Genomic DNA, 15,122 nt, shown 5'->3' with positions numbered 1-15,122 from the left:
AGCGCAACGGTGAAATGTGAGGGGTACTCAGGCAAATAAGTGCAAAGAGAAAGTTCAATCACGACGAGGGGAAGATTGCTTCAAAGCTGGAATCCCGATTTCGGAGCCCCATTATTTTTAATCGAGGTACGAGAAATAATCCATCACTTGTGACTTGTTCATGATCGCGGAGAATCTTTGACTTGCGGCTGGATCTACTATGGGCAGAGAGGGTTGTGGCTTGGCTCAGCCAATCGCGGAGATCCCGTAACCCGCAAAACTCCATAACAATGCCGATCATGCCTCGGGTTCTAGGCATTTTATTTGTATGCGGAATTTTAGGAGTTCAAGCGCCCCCTGCGGAACTGTGGTGGGATTGCTCCGCGATTGATTGGCCTACAGTGACATCCAAGACTTTGAGGTGGTGCTATGCGGGGTTCATCGGTTGTATAAAGAAGCTGCTTGGTCCACCTGTTGACATTTTAACTTGGACTTGCCCCCTTGCCCAACAATCAGATCCCATTCCTCTCGTATCTTGCTATACCAAATACCTATAAAACATCATGAGCAGTCAGGCAATCCCACGAAAGAGGAAGAAGGAAGATAGTGATGATGAAAGCGAGATCATAAAGGATGGCGCCCTGACATCCGCCGCCGAGAATTTCTTCGAGGCCTTGTGTACGGCAATAATCACTCAGAGAATAATTGGAGAAAGCTAATCTTGTTAATAGCTGAGGCTGGTATCTCTCACTGCTTTGTGAATCTGTAAGTCGTCAAATATCCCAAACTCTATGGAAGTCTCCTGACCGCTCTGTTAGGGGGAGCGACCATCCCGCCATGTTGGAAGCAATGATCAAAGCGAAACAAGGTGAGGGTTCAGTGCTCCAAATTCTGTTGAGCAAGCAGTTCTAACTTTACAGAGAATAAACCCAACTTTCCGAACATCATCACATGTCCTTCGGAGCTAGTTGCATTGTCAGCAGCGCTAGGATATGCCCAAGCTACAGGAATGCCAGTACGAGGATGATTCTGTCATATTGATTCCTATGAGCTAATGTTATCATAGCAATGTGTTATTGTCCACGTCGATTGTGGCACTCTTGCTTTGGGCCAATCGATACATAATGCCTCGGTGAGCAGGGTTCCTGTCTTGTGCTTTGCTGGTTTGAGTCCCTTCACTCAAAATGGCGAATTATTGGGTTCGCGGACAGAGTCAGTGACCCCAAGTTTCTGGAATTGCATTCTCGAAGCTCACTGAACAGCAGGTTCATTCATTGGTTGCAAGATGTACCCGATCAGTCTGCCATTGTCCGGCAATACTGTAGATATACAGGTGAAATCAAAACCGGGCGTAATATCAAACAGATGGTACGCCGGGCGTTAGAGTTTGCTACATCTGATCCCAAAGGCCCAGCATACCTAATGGCAGCGAGAGAAGTTCTTGAAGAAGTAAATTTCCCGATTCCAGAACAGTATGAGCTAGACTGACAATTGATATAGCGTGTGGGACCCGAAGCTTCAAATGGAGAAGTTGTGAGTCCAATTATGCCAAGTGCATTGCCAGAACAAGGTAGGATGATAAATTCTGTTTATTTTATAGCTGCAAGGCACTGATCACACTAGAGGTGGAATTGATTGCCAAGTCGCTCATGGGTGCGAAACGGCCGCTTGTAATCACAAGTTCTCTTGGAAGAAATCTCAAAACACCCGCGCTATTGGCCCAGTTGTGTGACAAGCTGCCGATTACGGTCGTGGAAATGGTCGGCTCCGATGTTTGCCTGAGAAGTGATCATGAAGGATATCGCGGTGTCACTGTCACAACTCATCCAGAAGTCCTCGAGGCCGACGTCATTCTTATTCTTGATTGTGATGTACCTTGGATTCCTACTGCTGGAAGACCTCAAAGTGGTAAATATATCGATAGACCTGGTTAAAATTCTTTGCTGACGGGTGTCGCAGGCACAAAGATCTTCCACTTGGATGTCGATCCGCTGAAACAGCAAATGCCATGTACGTTCTCGGACATATTATACTTCGGATTCGGCACTGACTAGTGCAAATCAGTATTTGCAATCAATGCAACTCGCAGACTGAGAGTTGGTTGCGGATATGCACTTCAGCAAATCAATACTTTCCTGGAAAAACAGGAAATTGATGCGACACGGTATACTCAGCAGTTTGCAAATCGGTCAAAGAACTATCACTCATGGAGGAAGACGTTGCACAATCTGGAATCACCGACAGAGGATGGCGGGGTGAGTGTGCCGTATTTAGCATCCAGATTGCGAGTCTCTCTTCCTCAGGACACCATTTACGTGTTGGAGGCTGTGACCAATGCAGGGCACCTCATTCATCATCTTAATCTGACTAAGGTTATTCATCTCTATCCATACGAATCTGAATTCATACACTAACAGTATTGCAGCCGGGGAGTCTTGTTGCAAGTGGTGCTGGCGGTCTTGGATGGGGAGGAGGTGCAGCATTGGGAGTCAAGCTAGGCAAGCCCGGATCTTTCATATGTGGAATGTGAGTCTCAATCGCGAAAAACCTTTGCAGCGTATCCGGATTTCTAACAAAAGAAAGTGTCGGCGACGGGGTGTATCTGTTCTCGCAAATGGAAAGCGTTTATTGGATCGCCAGGCGCTATGACATCCCATTCCTCATGATAGTTCTCAACAACGGCGGATGGAACGCCCCCAAAGTATCTGCTCTTCTCGTGCATAAAAATGGATTGTCTTCGAAATCAAACAGGAGAGGTAAGCTGAACCGAAGCTGGCGAGTAGTTCGTTCGTGATCACTAATTCAAAGCAGACTTGAATATCTCCTTTGATCCTTCGCCCGACTATCCTGGAATTGCGACCGCGGCCGGAAAGGCTTGGGGTGCAACAGTCACGACACAAAGCGGGCTCGAGCCTACCATAAAAGAGGCAACCGAGGTCGTCCATGGTGGGAAATGTGCAGTTATTGAAGTTTTGTTAGTGAGACGAACATCCTCTGATTGACACTACATTAACACATAGCCATAGGGTTCCGTCTATGTGGAAAGAAAATTAGGATAGGAAAGCCCCACCCGGCAGAGGAAATATGTTACGTACAGGTACCTAGGTATGCCTATGAAACCCTAGTGAAAGTTAAGTATGAGATTAGGGGTTCGATATATATTCCGTTTAGAAAGTCTGGCGACACTCTGTTACCTATCTATACGCTTCTAATACGGTTTCTCATCAGTATAATTTTAGTCGTTTGTTTTCCATTGCCTGAAGTTTCATTCCAATCGCCTTGCAGTCGTGCATGTATATAGCGGGTAAAAATCCCAAGATATTTCAAGGTTGCCACAACCTTCTATAACCAAGCAGGTCTTTGACCTTTTAAGACACAATATAGTACTGTATTAGGCATCACAATTTAGATCATCCAGACCATCGTTCAAGCGAAGTGTTTAGCATACATGATCAATGTATGTGTTCTTACGCAAGACATAATTGGTCTAAATGAAAGTGGAACCAGCGGTGATTCAGGCATACCAACAGCCGGGATTCAACGAAATATTTATTAATAGGGTTGCCAAGAGATCAAGTTGGGAGCTATCCGATATATCCGGACAAATATCCAAAGATGTAGTGGGCCCTGCAGTCAGCGTGAGTCTCCACTTCGGCAAAATCCAGCCTACTATTCCCCTTGTTACCCTTCGGGGGTTGCCCGTAGCTCCATTATTAGTTCTCACAGCCTCATCAACAAGAGAGCTGTGCCACCAAATACAATTCATTGTAATTTACCATTGGGCTCCTGGGGGAGCTTTGATCTATCTAGGTAGATAGTGGCACACTCAGGGAAATCCATATTCAATACCATTGACAATCTTGATCCAAAGCTGGGACCACGCTAATAGACACAACCGAACAATCGGTAGATCGATCGGCACAAAGTAAATTACCCAGAGGCACATTGTACTTGGCAGGTGGAGCGTAGTTGGCAAAATCAAAGCGAATGTGGGTCTATGTGTGGATATAATATGGGTATGAAGAAACCATCTGGGTAGGAGTCAGTCCAGCGAAAATCACTCTAACCATCGTCGTTGGTAGGCTACACGATCTATAATATACATTACGCCTACTAAAAATATGATATATTGCAGCCCAATATCCCCCGCGAACTGATATATCAGAATCTAACGGCTGGAATCTCGAACGAAGGTATTGTACATGCCTAGTCTCTAGCACCCACTAGTTCGCACTAGTCAGACTCAGGATGTAGATCTCAACCCAATCTCGATGTGCCCAAATCTTGAAATAAGTTTCTATTTTGCATGCTAATTTCAAATTCAACGAATTTCCATAGTACATAAATCTAAAATCTTCTTCTCTTAGCTCTCTACATCTTGACAGTAACGTTATGGACTTTAAAACGATGGACGAGAAGGCGGCGCCTTATATCCCAGATGATGTTTATCCTTTACACGTTTTGGATCACAATCCAGTTTATGTGGATTGGGTGATGCGATTCAACGATGTCCTTGACGCCGACATGTTGAAGAAATCGCTTTCCAGGCTCCTGGAGATTGGCGATTGGAGAAAGCTTGGTGGAAGATACAGATATAAGGTATGTGATGAGAGACTTTCGAGTCTTTTAGACTAGGACTCTACTAATAAACACTAGCCGGACGGCAAATTAGAAATCTTCTGCCCTGGATCATCCGCAGGAGATAGAGAAAATGTATCTTTTACGCACGAAGTGATCGACTCGAACATTCTAGCCCATCCTGTGGCTAGCAAACTTCCTCTGAAAACCGACGGCCCGTCAGTCCAGACCCTTGAACCCAACTTTCGGCCATTTGATGGGAGGCTGAACTTCCCGAAGTTTGAGGAATTGACAAAACACGATATCCCTCCCATTTCCGTACACGTTACCTCGTTTAATGATGCAACTATTGTTGCTCTTTCATGGCCACACCATCTGATGGATGCAATGGGTGGTAAAGCTCTGCTGTCTGCATGGTCATTGGTTCTGGCTGGACAAGAAGAGGAAGTTCCTGAGGTGGTGGGCGCCCGAGAGGACATTCTCAAAAACCCAGAGATTACTGCGGAAAATGACGAAGAGTTCGCGTTAGGCAAAAGCCGTATGGGTGGTATAGGCCTTTTACTGTTCCAAGTACGATTCTTGTGGGATTGTCTTTGGAATGGATCTCGTGAAAAGAAAGTGATATACATTCCCAAGGAAACATTCAAGAAAATTGAAGATCAAGTCAAAGAGGATATAGCTGCAAATGTCAGCGGGGTCGAGACTGCTCCCTGGGTGACTGAGAATGATATCCTCGTATCGTGGATGGGTCGAGTCTTCGCAACAACTGAACAAAGCTCCCGTCCCATCACAATCTTGAACTTCTTGAACCTTCGTTTCCGAGTTCCACTTTTGCTCAGAACGCCCGGTATACTGCTACAGAATATCTGCGTTGGAACATACACATTCCTTTCTGCTGCAGTCGCTCGGGGCCCGGTGGGGCAGATTGCGCTTGAAAACCGGCGCCATACTGCTCAGCAAGGAACCGATGAGCAAGGCCGCAGATTCATGATGAGTATATACAAAGATATCGAGGAAGGCAGAACCCCTCATCTCTTTTATGGGCCCATCACCGGAGTTGTTTTGCTCGTCAACAACGTTATTAAGATCGAGTTGATCAAAACTGTCGATTTCGCCCCAGCGGTCATTCGCACGGGGGAGGACTCAAAGACCAGAAAAAATCCTCTGGGAAGCATGGTCAGCTACTACAACGCATATCTCGATGGCATGTATGATGCTCTGAACACATTGGTGATGTATGGAAAGGATCATGCCGACAACTACTGGATTGGCGGTGCTCTCTTGCCTAGGGCTTGGAAGGCCATCGATGAAGCACTGAAGAAGTTATAATGATGGGGAATATCCCATATGGCTGTATATTAGAGAAACTATTGGTCTTCTTAATAGTGAAAAAATACAAAAGTTGTGGGTTTTTGATATTCAGTACTGCCTGAGGCATCAACCGTTGCTAGGGAGATTCAAAACAAATTGATATCGATAACGACTTGTTTCAACTTCCTAACCCCCACCATCGACATTCGACACTCGACACTACTCGACCCTTAGGATTGTGGCATGAAATATGTAAGTGATTGATGCTTATTTTTTGTACTTTCCTAAATGTCTTGGGCCAAGATTCTACTCTTGAAAGCCACTTCAAATTGGTCGATCGCAGATAGCACACAAAGACTAACCTCACATTCCAGTCCTCTGATTGAATTTTCTTCGCCTGAATTGATGTAGAGGGATGAAGACTTAGCCGCATCAATAACTTGAGAGTCGAGAATACGAAATTGACCCCTCCGATCCCGATCGAGACGTGCCTCCAAAACACACCGCTCGTTGAACAACATGGCTAGAGAAAGCACCGCGCCGGCAGAAGTTCCCCTCACGCCTGGGGCCAACCCGAACTCTCAGCCTCGCCCCGCACATATGAAGGAGCCAGAATTTGGCAAACCATCGCCGATCGGCCCACAACAGAGATCGAATCACCTTTTTAACATTCCCAAACCAAACCAGGCTCGGGCCGAGCATCATCGAGTTCCCCAACCATTCACATCCCAAGCCGACCCACGGGCGCCCAGACGAGACCAGCAAGGTCCTCCGCCACACGGCTTTCGTCCACCGGTCACCGGCACCCCTATTGCAACACCCTCGGTGAAGCGTAGTGAGCCATGGGACCCTTTCAAGCCGGTGGCGCCGTCTGCCTACAACAACCCCCGCGGAGGCTTTCAGCACGGTTCTGTGAGCATCAAGCGCCCTGAAAATGTCACTTGGACAACTCCTCGGGCGCCTCGGCCTATCTTCCAATCCAAGCCTCTCCCGCCGAAGATGTCGAATTCGTCGAAGAACCTGCAAAGCTTCATTGATCTTACACGCGATGAAAATGAACCTGCCCATAGAGCACCAGCTAGTAATGGTCACCCCAACTTCGGGGCCATGGATATGAACGGCTATGTCGATGCGGCTATGGCGAACGAGAACATCAAAGCTTTGCTAGAAGGTGCATTCGAAGACGATGAGGAGAAAGCAGAGTCCAAATCCAAAAGCAAGAAAAAGAAAGGGTCAAGAAAGAAGCAGCCCAAAAAGAAGGAAGACGTTGCGGACAAAAAGGAAGAACAAGCAGCCGACGACCTTGATGATCTTGCCGCTCAACTCTCTGGCGTCACTGTCAAAGACCCGAAGGAGGATGCCAAATTTGACGAGCTAAATGAATCATCTGTGAAGGATAGCGAGAGCCATAACCAAGCTGCCGAGGAAGACGAAAACAGCGCTGAGGCTGAAAAGGAGGAAGAGGAGGAGGAGGAGGAGGAGGAGGAAGAAGAAGAAGACGAAGAAGATGATGGGGTCGTTGAGGGCCTGAAAGTCACCTTATTGCCCCATCAGATTGAAGGAGTTAGATGGATGTGCGACAAAGAGAACGGGCGAAAGACGTCCAAAGGAATTTTTCCAAAGGGCGGAATTCTCGCAGATGACATGGGCCTGGGCAAAACCGTCCAAGCAATTTCTTTGCTACTCAAAAACCCCAAATCCGCCAACGAACACAGCGAAGACAAAGGTTCCAACGAAAAGGAAGGCAAAACAACCAACAAAACAACCAAGTTGCCCCCGAATTGCATCAGCTCCACCCTTGTTATCGCACCCCTTGCGCTGATCAAACAATGGGAAGCGGAAATCAAGGACAAAGTTGAACCAAGCCACAGGCTGAGTGTCTGCCTCTATCATGGTGCAACACGTGCCAAAACTGCGACTACTTTGGATAAATACGATGTGGTGATCACAACATATGGAACTCTTACCTCCGAGTTCAACTCATCAGCATCTGACAAGGCCAAGAAGGCGGGAATATTCGCAGTTCACTGGTACCGCATTATTCTTGATGAGGCGCATACTATCAAGAATCGTAACGCCAAAGCCACCCAGTCAGCCTATGCTTTAGATGCTCAGTATCGCTGGTGCTTGACCGGCACGCCTCTACAAAACAACCTGGACGAGTTGCAGAGTTTGATAAAGTTCCTTCGCGTGAAGCCTTACGATGATTTAGCCGCCTGGAGAGATCAAATTAGCCGACCTTTAAATAATGGTCGGGGAGGTCTTGCCATTCAGCGACTCCAAGTGTATTTGAAGGCATTCATGAAACGTCGCACTAAGGATGTACTCAGGCTCAATGACAGTGTCAAACCTGGCGAGGAAGCGCCAGATGGAAAGCCAAAAAAATCATCCAATGGGTTCCATATCACCAAGCGTGAGGTCATCAAGGTTGCCCCTGAGTTCATGCCTGGCGAGTTGAATTTCTACAAACGCCTGGAACAGCGAACAGATAACAGCCTTGAGAAGATGATGGGCGGTTCTAAGGTCGATTACGCGGGCGCTTTGGTCTTACTCTTACGTCTTCGTCAATCCTGCAACCACCCGGATCTGGTCAAGGGTGATTTGGCCAAGGATAAAGATATTCTCTTGCAGAACGGCGCTTCGAACAGCCAGTCATCCCAAGCCAAGTCAGATGACCTCGACAATATTGCCGATCTCTTCGGCGCGATGAGCGTTGTCACGAAAAAATGTGATGTTTGCCAGACGGACCTTAGCCAAGACGAGGTCAAGGCTGGTGGTACTCGCTGTGCGGAGTGTGAAGCTGATTTAAACATCAATGTCATGGGCACAGATAAGAAGAAAAAGAAGAAGTCAAAGAAGAATCAACACGAGGAACTCGATATTCTAGAATCCCCGTCCGCCCGCAAATCTGAGGCGCCAATTTCCCGCTCTCGCAGAAACCGACGAGTCATTCTCGACAGCGACGATGAGGACGAAGAAGGTGACTGGATCGTCCCCGAAGATCAACGCAAGACGCACAACCTCGGCAAGGCTGGCGGATTGGATGACGAGAACGCTGAAGGTGGTGGTGAATGGCTTAACTCAGAAGATGAAACGGATGATGAAATCGAGTCACCGTCCAGGAGAAAGAGCAAACCTATCGTTCTCAGTGATACAGAGGAAGAATCCGACTCCGAGGCGGAGGATATCTACAATGATGAAGGCGAAAATGGAGAGCTTCCATCGACCAAGATTCGCCACTTGATGCGCATTCTCAACCGCGAGGCGCCGGATTTCAAGTTCATTGTTTTCTCTGTCTTCACCTCTATGCTTGACAAGATTGAACCTTTCCTTAAGCGCGCCAACATTGGCTTTGCCCGCTACGACGGTGGAATGACAAACAACCACCGCGAGGCCAGTCTCGAGAAACTACGCAACCATAGTGGAACTCGCGTCCTTCTTTGCAGTCTGCGTGCTGGTGCATTGGGTCTCAATTTGACTGCGGCTAGTCGTGTAGTCATCCTAGAACCATTCTGGAATCCAGTAAGTGGCTGAAATATCCATCCACTCGGCTTTTTGCTAATTGTTTATTTAGTTCGTAGAAGAACAAGCCATCGACCGTGTCCACCGCCTTAACCAGACCGTCGACGTGAAGATCTACAAGATGGTCATCAAGGGCACTGTTGAAGAACGAATCGTCGCTCTACAAGATCGCAAGCGCGAACTAGCCAACGCCACAATCGAGGGCAAGACCGGTGCTGGCAAGTTGACCATGCGTGATATGATGGCTCTCTTTGGTCGTGACGCCGAGTCCAGATTCACAGATAACCAAAGCACTCTGGATTTCAACCAGCCTACCCGCCTCTTGAACAATGGCGAGACTGAAACCGGTCCCTCGACTTCTCAAACTTCATCGAATTCTGATCTACGCAGTCGTGGTCGCGAGTTCAAAGCTAACAAGCCACGAACTGAGGACTCTGTTTATGGTCGACGATGGTAATGACACGATTTTATGAATTGATACCGGGGAAGGATCAGGAGTCTTGGTTGGAGTGATGGATCTTTGTAGGGTATTATAGAGGAGCTACTTCATTTATTGTCCGATATTCCAATTGATCGTTATTTTGTTGTCATTATTCTGTTTTCTGTGTTCCTCGACGTCAAGAATCTCTTGATGGTGTTCGCAGCCGATAGTTTGCCATGACCGTGTTCCAGCTCCACGCCAGATGGAACCTTGGGTAAGGATCTTACATATCAATTTCACGCGTCCTGTCCGGGAAGTATGCCCACAAGTCAGAGTCTGGTCCAATTTTCAAGTGGCAATTCCTCGCTTCGCTCCGGAATTTTGGTCCGATTGGTACACTTTGACTGGATAATAGTTCCCCGCAGTTTTTATACTGAACAGGCGAGTTCTGAACGATCAGGATATTCATTGCCCCAATCATTGATCGCTTGTTTTGGATCGTGCTAAGAGCGTGCCAGGGCGATACTCGATCCTCTCCGTCTGTGACAAAAACTGTCGGATTGGTCGAATGAAATGTGACGTTGGGTGATCACAACCTGTGGCCACTCGCCATCCAAGCGCATTTGCACTATCAGCTTGACCAGGCAGGATACATAGCAGCTGTGGGGTATTCTCCATAAGCTAGTCTCTCAACGGGTCTAGACAGACACTCTATGTCGAGTTCAATGGTCCTGGTCCGGGGTCATCAAAAGTTGCCTTCATGTGCCTCGATACTAATCCCACCATACTTCGGATGGAACTGAACTTTCTTTACAAAGAGAGAAAAACTGCTTGCAGGGAAACAAATAGTATACGATGCCAAAACCACGTAGTAAGCACTGGTTGATGAACATCTTGGGAGTTCATATCTCCAGGCCGAGGGTATTTTCACAGCTCAACCCGTACCACGGTTTGATGTCCTGGTTTATGGAATGTGAGCCATTTTCCGATGGTAGTCTCCGGCGAACCGGACAAGGGAACCGAGAACATATCCCCAGGGAGAAAGCTTGTCTATTGCGGCTCATATTTTGATAGGTCGAGAGCTCAGGACAAAAAGCACGAGCTGGGGAACAGAGTCTATGGTACCCCTAGACAATTAAGATCCATCGAGATGCTTCAGTCTCTCACACATCCACTTAATTCTTCTCCTAATTTCTGCATTGTCTTAACGGGTTGTCAATATATCCTGGCCTCAAAGCTATGAACTTCCCTTTGAGCTAGTCATTCCCTTTTATTTCTTAGTGAGCTGCTCCCCAATCGTCTTCTTGTACCTTTGGTCATGGCTAACTTTTAATATTTGCTAAGGCATCCTATTGTCAATCGTTTCCTTGCCGAGACGTGGCGATCTTAGATATGTCCGCCCCATCTGACGCCAAAGACTATAGCGACTGGACAGTGATCTACGACGATCAGAATAAAAAAAATGAAGACAAGCTGTCTGATAGAAGGAAAACACTTGCACGCACACTCTCAATACCCAAGACGATGTGTATATTGTCCGACACGAAGACTGAGATATCCACAGTGGCTGAGCTGCCCTCGCCCAAACTGAAGCTTCCTCAATTGGGCGACGAATCAACCGAAAGAGTCTTTCCAGTTCGTTCGGTCGTTTCGTTTGATTCGACGCAATCATCTGCGTTACCAACTCCCTCTATTGATAAACTTGAAACGCCAATATCGCCATTTTCAGACACTTGGACTGGTGGCCTCGGTGATGAGGATGGCTGTCGACAGAAAAATGGTTCTTCCAGGGGTTTTAATATGGATTCGAGTGCTTCCAAGACGCATGAATTTTCTGCCCGGGTCCGTCAAAAGAGGGAGAGTGAGAGCGACACTGCATCTGTGCCCAAGGAGCAGCCCACGCCAGGTCAAGGTTATTCAAAGGAAACACCCGGAGGGAAAGGACACGTTTTGGCAAATTTGCAAGAAACTATGCGAAACGGCAGTGATGTTCTCGGTACCCACAAGAGAACAAAGGAGATACAATATTCGCACGAAGATGAAGAGGATATTTTCATTCAATCCTTTGGTGCACTTCTTGTGGTTACCGAGTCTGACGGCAACTTGGAGATACAGATAGCCAGCAGCAACTCCAAGGATATCATTGGGTATTCTCCTGACGAGCTCTTTGATATGCAATCACTTTGTTATGTCTTGCCTCCCTCTCAACGACGCATCTTCATAAATCACTGCAACTCTGTTTTGAGCAACCAATACGATGTTGAAGCTTCGGGTCCAGATGTCTTCTCGTTTTCCATATTGTCACCAACTGGTGTCACTCAATACCATTGGTGCATCATGCATACCAGCAATATACATAAAAACTACATTATCTGCGAGATTCAGCCGGAAACTTTTCCTGTTCACTTGGATGAAAACATAAACAAACTCGCAAGGTCAGAAAGTGAACAATTAGACTCGACTTCAGGGGCATATTTCAAGAGCTTGAAACCCCCAGACACAAACGACAGCAACACACCCAATCCATCGGAGCTTCTCAACACAGTTCCCCGAATCCTTCGACAACTAACAAGTTCCCAAACATTGGAAGCCCTTGTTCAAGACACCATGACCATTTTGCAAGAGGTTGTTCGATTCGACAGAACATCCATATATCACTTTGATAGTGATCGGAATGGCATCGTTGTCGCAGATGCCAGCTCATCTGCCGAGTTCATTTCGCATGAAGGCGTCCATTTCCAGGGGTCAGCATTCCCAGAAACAGCAAAAGCACAATACACGCGCAACATTGTCTCTTTCTCTTATTCGGGGACTCATGACAAGGCAAGTCTTGTGTATCGTGCTTCTCCCAACAAACTGCTACTGGACATGGCCCACACCTATCTATCAGTTGCACCAACGCCCTCGAAACCCCATGCAGAGAATCCAGTCAGAGCTTGTTTGTCCATTCAAATAAGTGTGTGTGGTAAGCTTTGGGGTCTTATTTCATGTAAGTCCTACACAAGTAATCAAGGATTGCATCCACTGAATCAGAAACTCTGCTGGTTTATTTCCGAGGCTGTTTCGAGCAACATCAAGCGCCTATCGTACAGTCTGCCCTTTCAGCTGAGGGAGTCCAATGTTTCCCCAAACGACGCAGATAAAGTGGCGGCAATCAAGACTCCACCAGGAGACTTACTCAGTCTCTTTGAGGCAGATTATGCCGTGGCATCAATTCTTGACGAAACAAAAATCCTGGGCAAACCAATTGATTCGCAGGAAGTCCTGGCTTTACTTGAATATATGAAATCGAAGGAGAACGACACTCCCCTCTGGTCTACAGACGTTGCCTCAGACTTCCAAGATCTTAATTACCCACCAGGGTTTCACCATCTGGCAGGTCTACTCTATATCCCACTCTCGCGGGATGGGCATGACTTCATCATTTTCTTTCGAGCTGATTCTGGGGACTTTAATCCCGAAGAGATCCCCCAAAATCCTGCAAATCATGAAGCGGAGAAATCGAGCCGACAGCAACTTTGGTCAACCGCTGAATTCGGGAAAGCGTCTATCTTGTCTCTACTGTACAGGACATTTACCGATCTATGGCAAGAAAAGGAGGTCACTATGCAAAACAATCAGTTGATGAGGCTACTTCTTGCCAACTCTGCGCATGAATTTAGAACTCCGCTCAACGCCATAATAAACTACTTGGAAATTGCCCTCGATGGACCTTTGGACCGAGAGACAAGACATAATATATCTAGATCCCATTCTGCCTCCAAATCATTGGTATATATCATCAACGACCTTCTGGACCTCACCAATACCGAAAATGGACAACGATTGATCAAAGACGAGGTGTTCAACCTTTCAGAAACCCTAACCGAGGCGACCGATATCTTCTGGGAGGAAGCAAGACAAAAATATGTCGATCTGCAGGTAGTCCAACATGCCGCTCTACCCCCGGTTCTTGGAGACCAGCGACGGGTACGCCAAGTCATTACCAATCTGATCAGCAATGCTGTACAGCATACGTCGTCCGGAGCCGTCACAATCGAATCTTGTGTCGTGCCGGAGTCACTGGATTCCAATCAGATTTCCGTGGAAGTTGCCATCCACGATACTGGGTCGGGCATGTCACAGGAGACGGTAGAAATCCTCTTTTGTGAACTAGAGCAGGTATCCAACAAGGGATACATGCAGGACCCCAAATCCTACGAGCAGTCCAATGGCCAATTTCTGGACACTGAGGGTGTTCTTGGCCTGGGGCTCGCTCTCGTAGCTCGAATCGTGCGAAATATGAATGGGCAGCTGAGCTTGAAGTCTGAAGCAGGAAAGGGAAGTTGCTTCAAGATCAGGCTTAAGTTCCCTCTTCCCGAAGAAGACTGCGGACAAAGGCAGAGCCCACTCGCTGCGTCAGACGAGAGTTTGAAAATAGACGAGACAAGGCGGAAAAATGCATCGCTTTGTGCGCCGGGCCAGAATAAAAATGGAGTTCCTTGTGAGTGTGGTGAGAGTCCAGAGTTTTCGTCCGGAGAGCCTGTCGTCAATATCGATGTCAGTCTCAAATCTGGCATGACCAAGAATCTCTGTCTTCGCGGGAATGAGCTTGAAAAGAGCAATCTCTTAGATGAGAGCGACCCAAGCATAGCCACCAAGCATTCACCATCGAAAGCAACTCAAACTCCCTCCAAGAGGCGTTCCTCGTCCACAATTGCAACAAAAGAGACCCAAGACCAAACAAGCGTATCCCCAACGATGAATTGGAACCTCCACGTTCTCGTCGCTGAGGATGATCCCATCAACAGCACTATCGTCCGCAAGCGCCTCGAAAGGCTCGGCCATACGGTCCACTTAACCGCCAACGGCAAGGAATGCGCAACTATCTACAACCAAAATCCTACACGCTTCGATGCTGTACTGATGGATCTACAAGTGAGTCGATATGTTTTTCCACAGAATATACCCACCTAACCCCGATGTTCTGCCCACAGATGCCTATTGTTGACGGACTCGGCGCAACAAAGATCATACGCGAGTACGAGCAGCAGGAGATAGCAAATGAGTCGGCCCTAGCACCTCGTATCCCAATCTTCGCGGTTTCGGCGTCTCTGCTGGAAGAAAACCGCGAGATGTATATCGACTCTGGATTCGATGGCTGGGTGATGAAGCCGGTTAACTTCCAGCGGGTGGATCGATTGCTGGGAGGGGTGAAGCTCCCGTGGGTGAGAAGGGAGTACGTTTATGAGCCGGGGATGTGGGAAGAAGGGGGGTGGTTTGAAGCTTAGGCGATGCTATCAAAGATCAAGAACGTGGAGTTTCAGTTCAC

The 15,122-nt window shown here is 47.4% G+C and overlaps 4 protein-coding genes across 4 annotated transcripts; all 4 read left to right on the top strand.

Moving 5' to 3' along the window:
• Nucleotides 1-542: 542 nt before the first annotated feature.
• Nucleotides 543-2,981, top strand: N7529_010098 (uncharacterized protein; the record flags this gene model as incomplete). Its single annotated transcript, XM_057245625.1, has 12 exons — nucleotides 543-657; nucleotides 711-744; nucleotides 798-847; nucleotides 900-994; nucleotides 1,046-1,191; nucleotides 1,480-1,512; nucleotides 1,580-1,887; nucleotides 1,939-1,989; nucleotides 2,044-2,234; nucleotides 2,405-2,505; nucleotides 2,563-2,735; nucleotides 2,791-2,981. The coding sequence occupies 12 exons, from the start codon at nucleotides 543-545 to the stop codon at nucleotides 2,979-2,981; spliced, it is 1,488 nt and encodes a 495-aa protein (XP_057093888.1).
• A 1,405-nt stretch (nucleotides 2,982-4,386) lies between these two features.
• N7529_010097 (uncharacterized protein) lies at nucleotides 4,387-5,886 on the top strand (the record flags this gene model as incomplete). The annotated part of the gene is made up of 2 exons (XM_057245624.1): nucleotides 4,387-4,578; nucleotides 4,636-5,886. 2 exons carry the CDS (start codon nucleotides 4,387-4,389, stop codon nucleotides 5,884-5,886), a joined length of 1,443 nt encoding a protein of 480 aa, XP_057093887.1.
• Nucleotides 5,887-6,387: 501 nt separating this feature from the next.
• On the top strand, nucleotides 6,388-9,847 carry N7529_010096 (putative SNF2 family helicase/ATPase; the record flags this gene model as incomplete). Its single annotated transcript, XM_057245623.1, has 2 exons — nucleotides 6,388-9,390; nucleotides 9,443-9,847. The coding sequence occupies 2 exons, from the start codon at nucleotides 6,388-6,390 to the stop codon at nucleotides 9,845-9,847; spliced, it is 3,408 nt and encodes a 1,135-aa protein (XP_057093886.1).
• A 1,356-nt stretch (nucleotides 9,848-11,203) lies between these two features.
• On the top strand, nucleotides 11,204-15,081 carry N7529_010095 (hybrid sensor histidine kinase/response regulator; the record flags this gene model as incomplete). The annotated part of the gene is made up of 2 exons (XM_057245622.1): nucleotides 11,204-14,728; nucleotides 14,788-15,081. 2 exons carry the CDS (start codon nucleotides 11,204-11,206, stop codon nucleotides 15,079-15,081), a joined length of 3,819 nt encoding a protein of 1,272 aa, XP_057093885.1.
• Nucleotides 15,082-15,122: the final 41 nt, after the last annotated feature.

This window comes from Penicillium soppii, assembly GCF_028829465.1.
Source record: "Penicillium soppii strain IBT 18220 chromosome Unknown utg000007l, whole genome shotgun sequence".
Lineage (NCBI taxonomy): Eukaryota > Fungi > Ascomycota > Eurotiomycetes > Eurotiales > Aspergillaceae > Penicillium > Penicillium soppii.
Note: the sequence above shows the minus strand (reverse complement) of the source record. Positions and strands in the feature narration are given on the sequence as shown.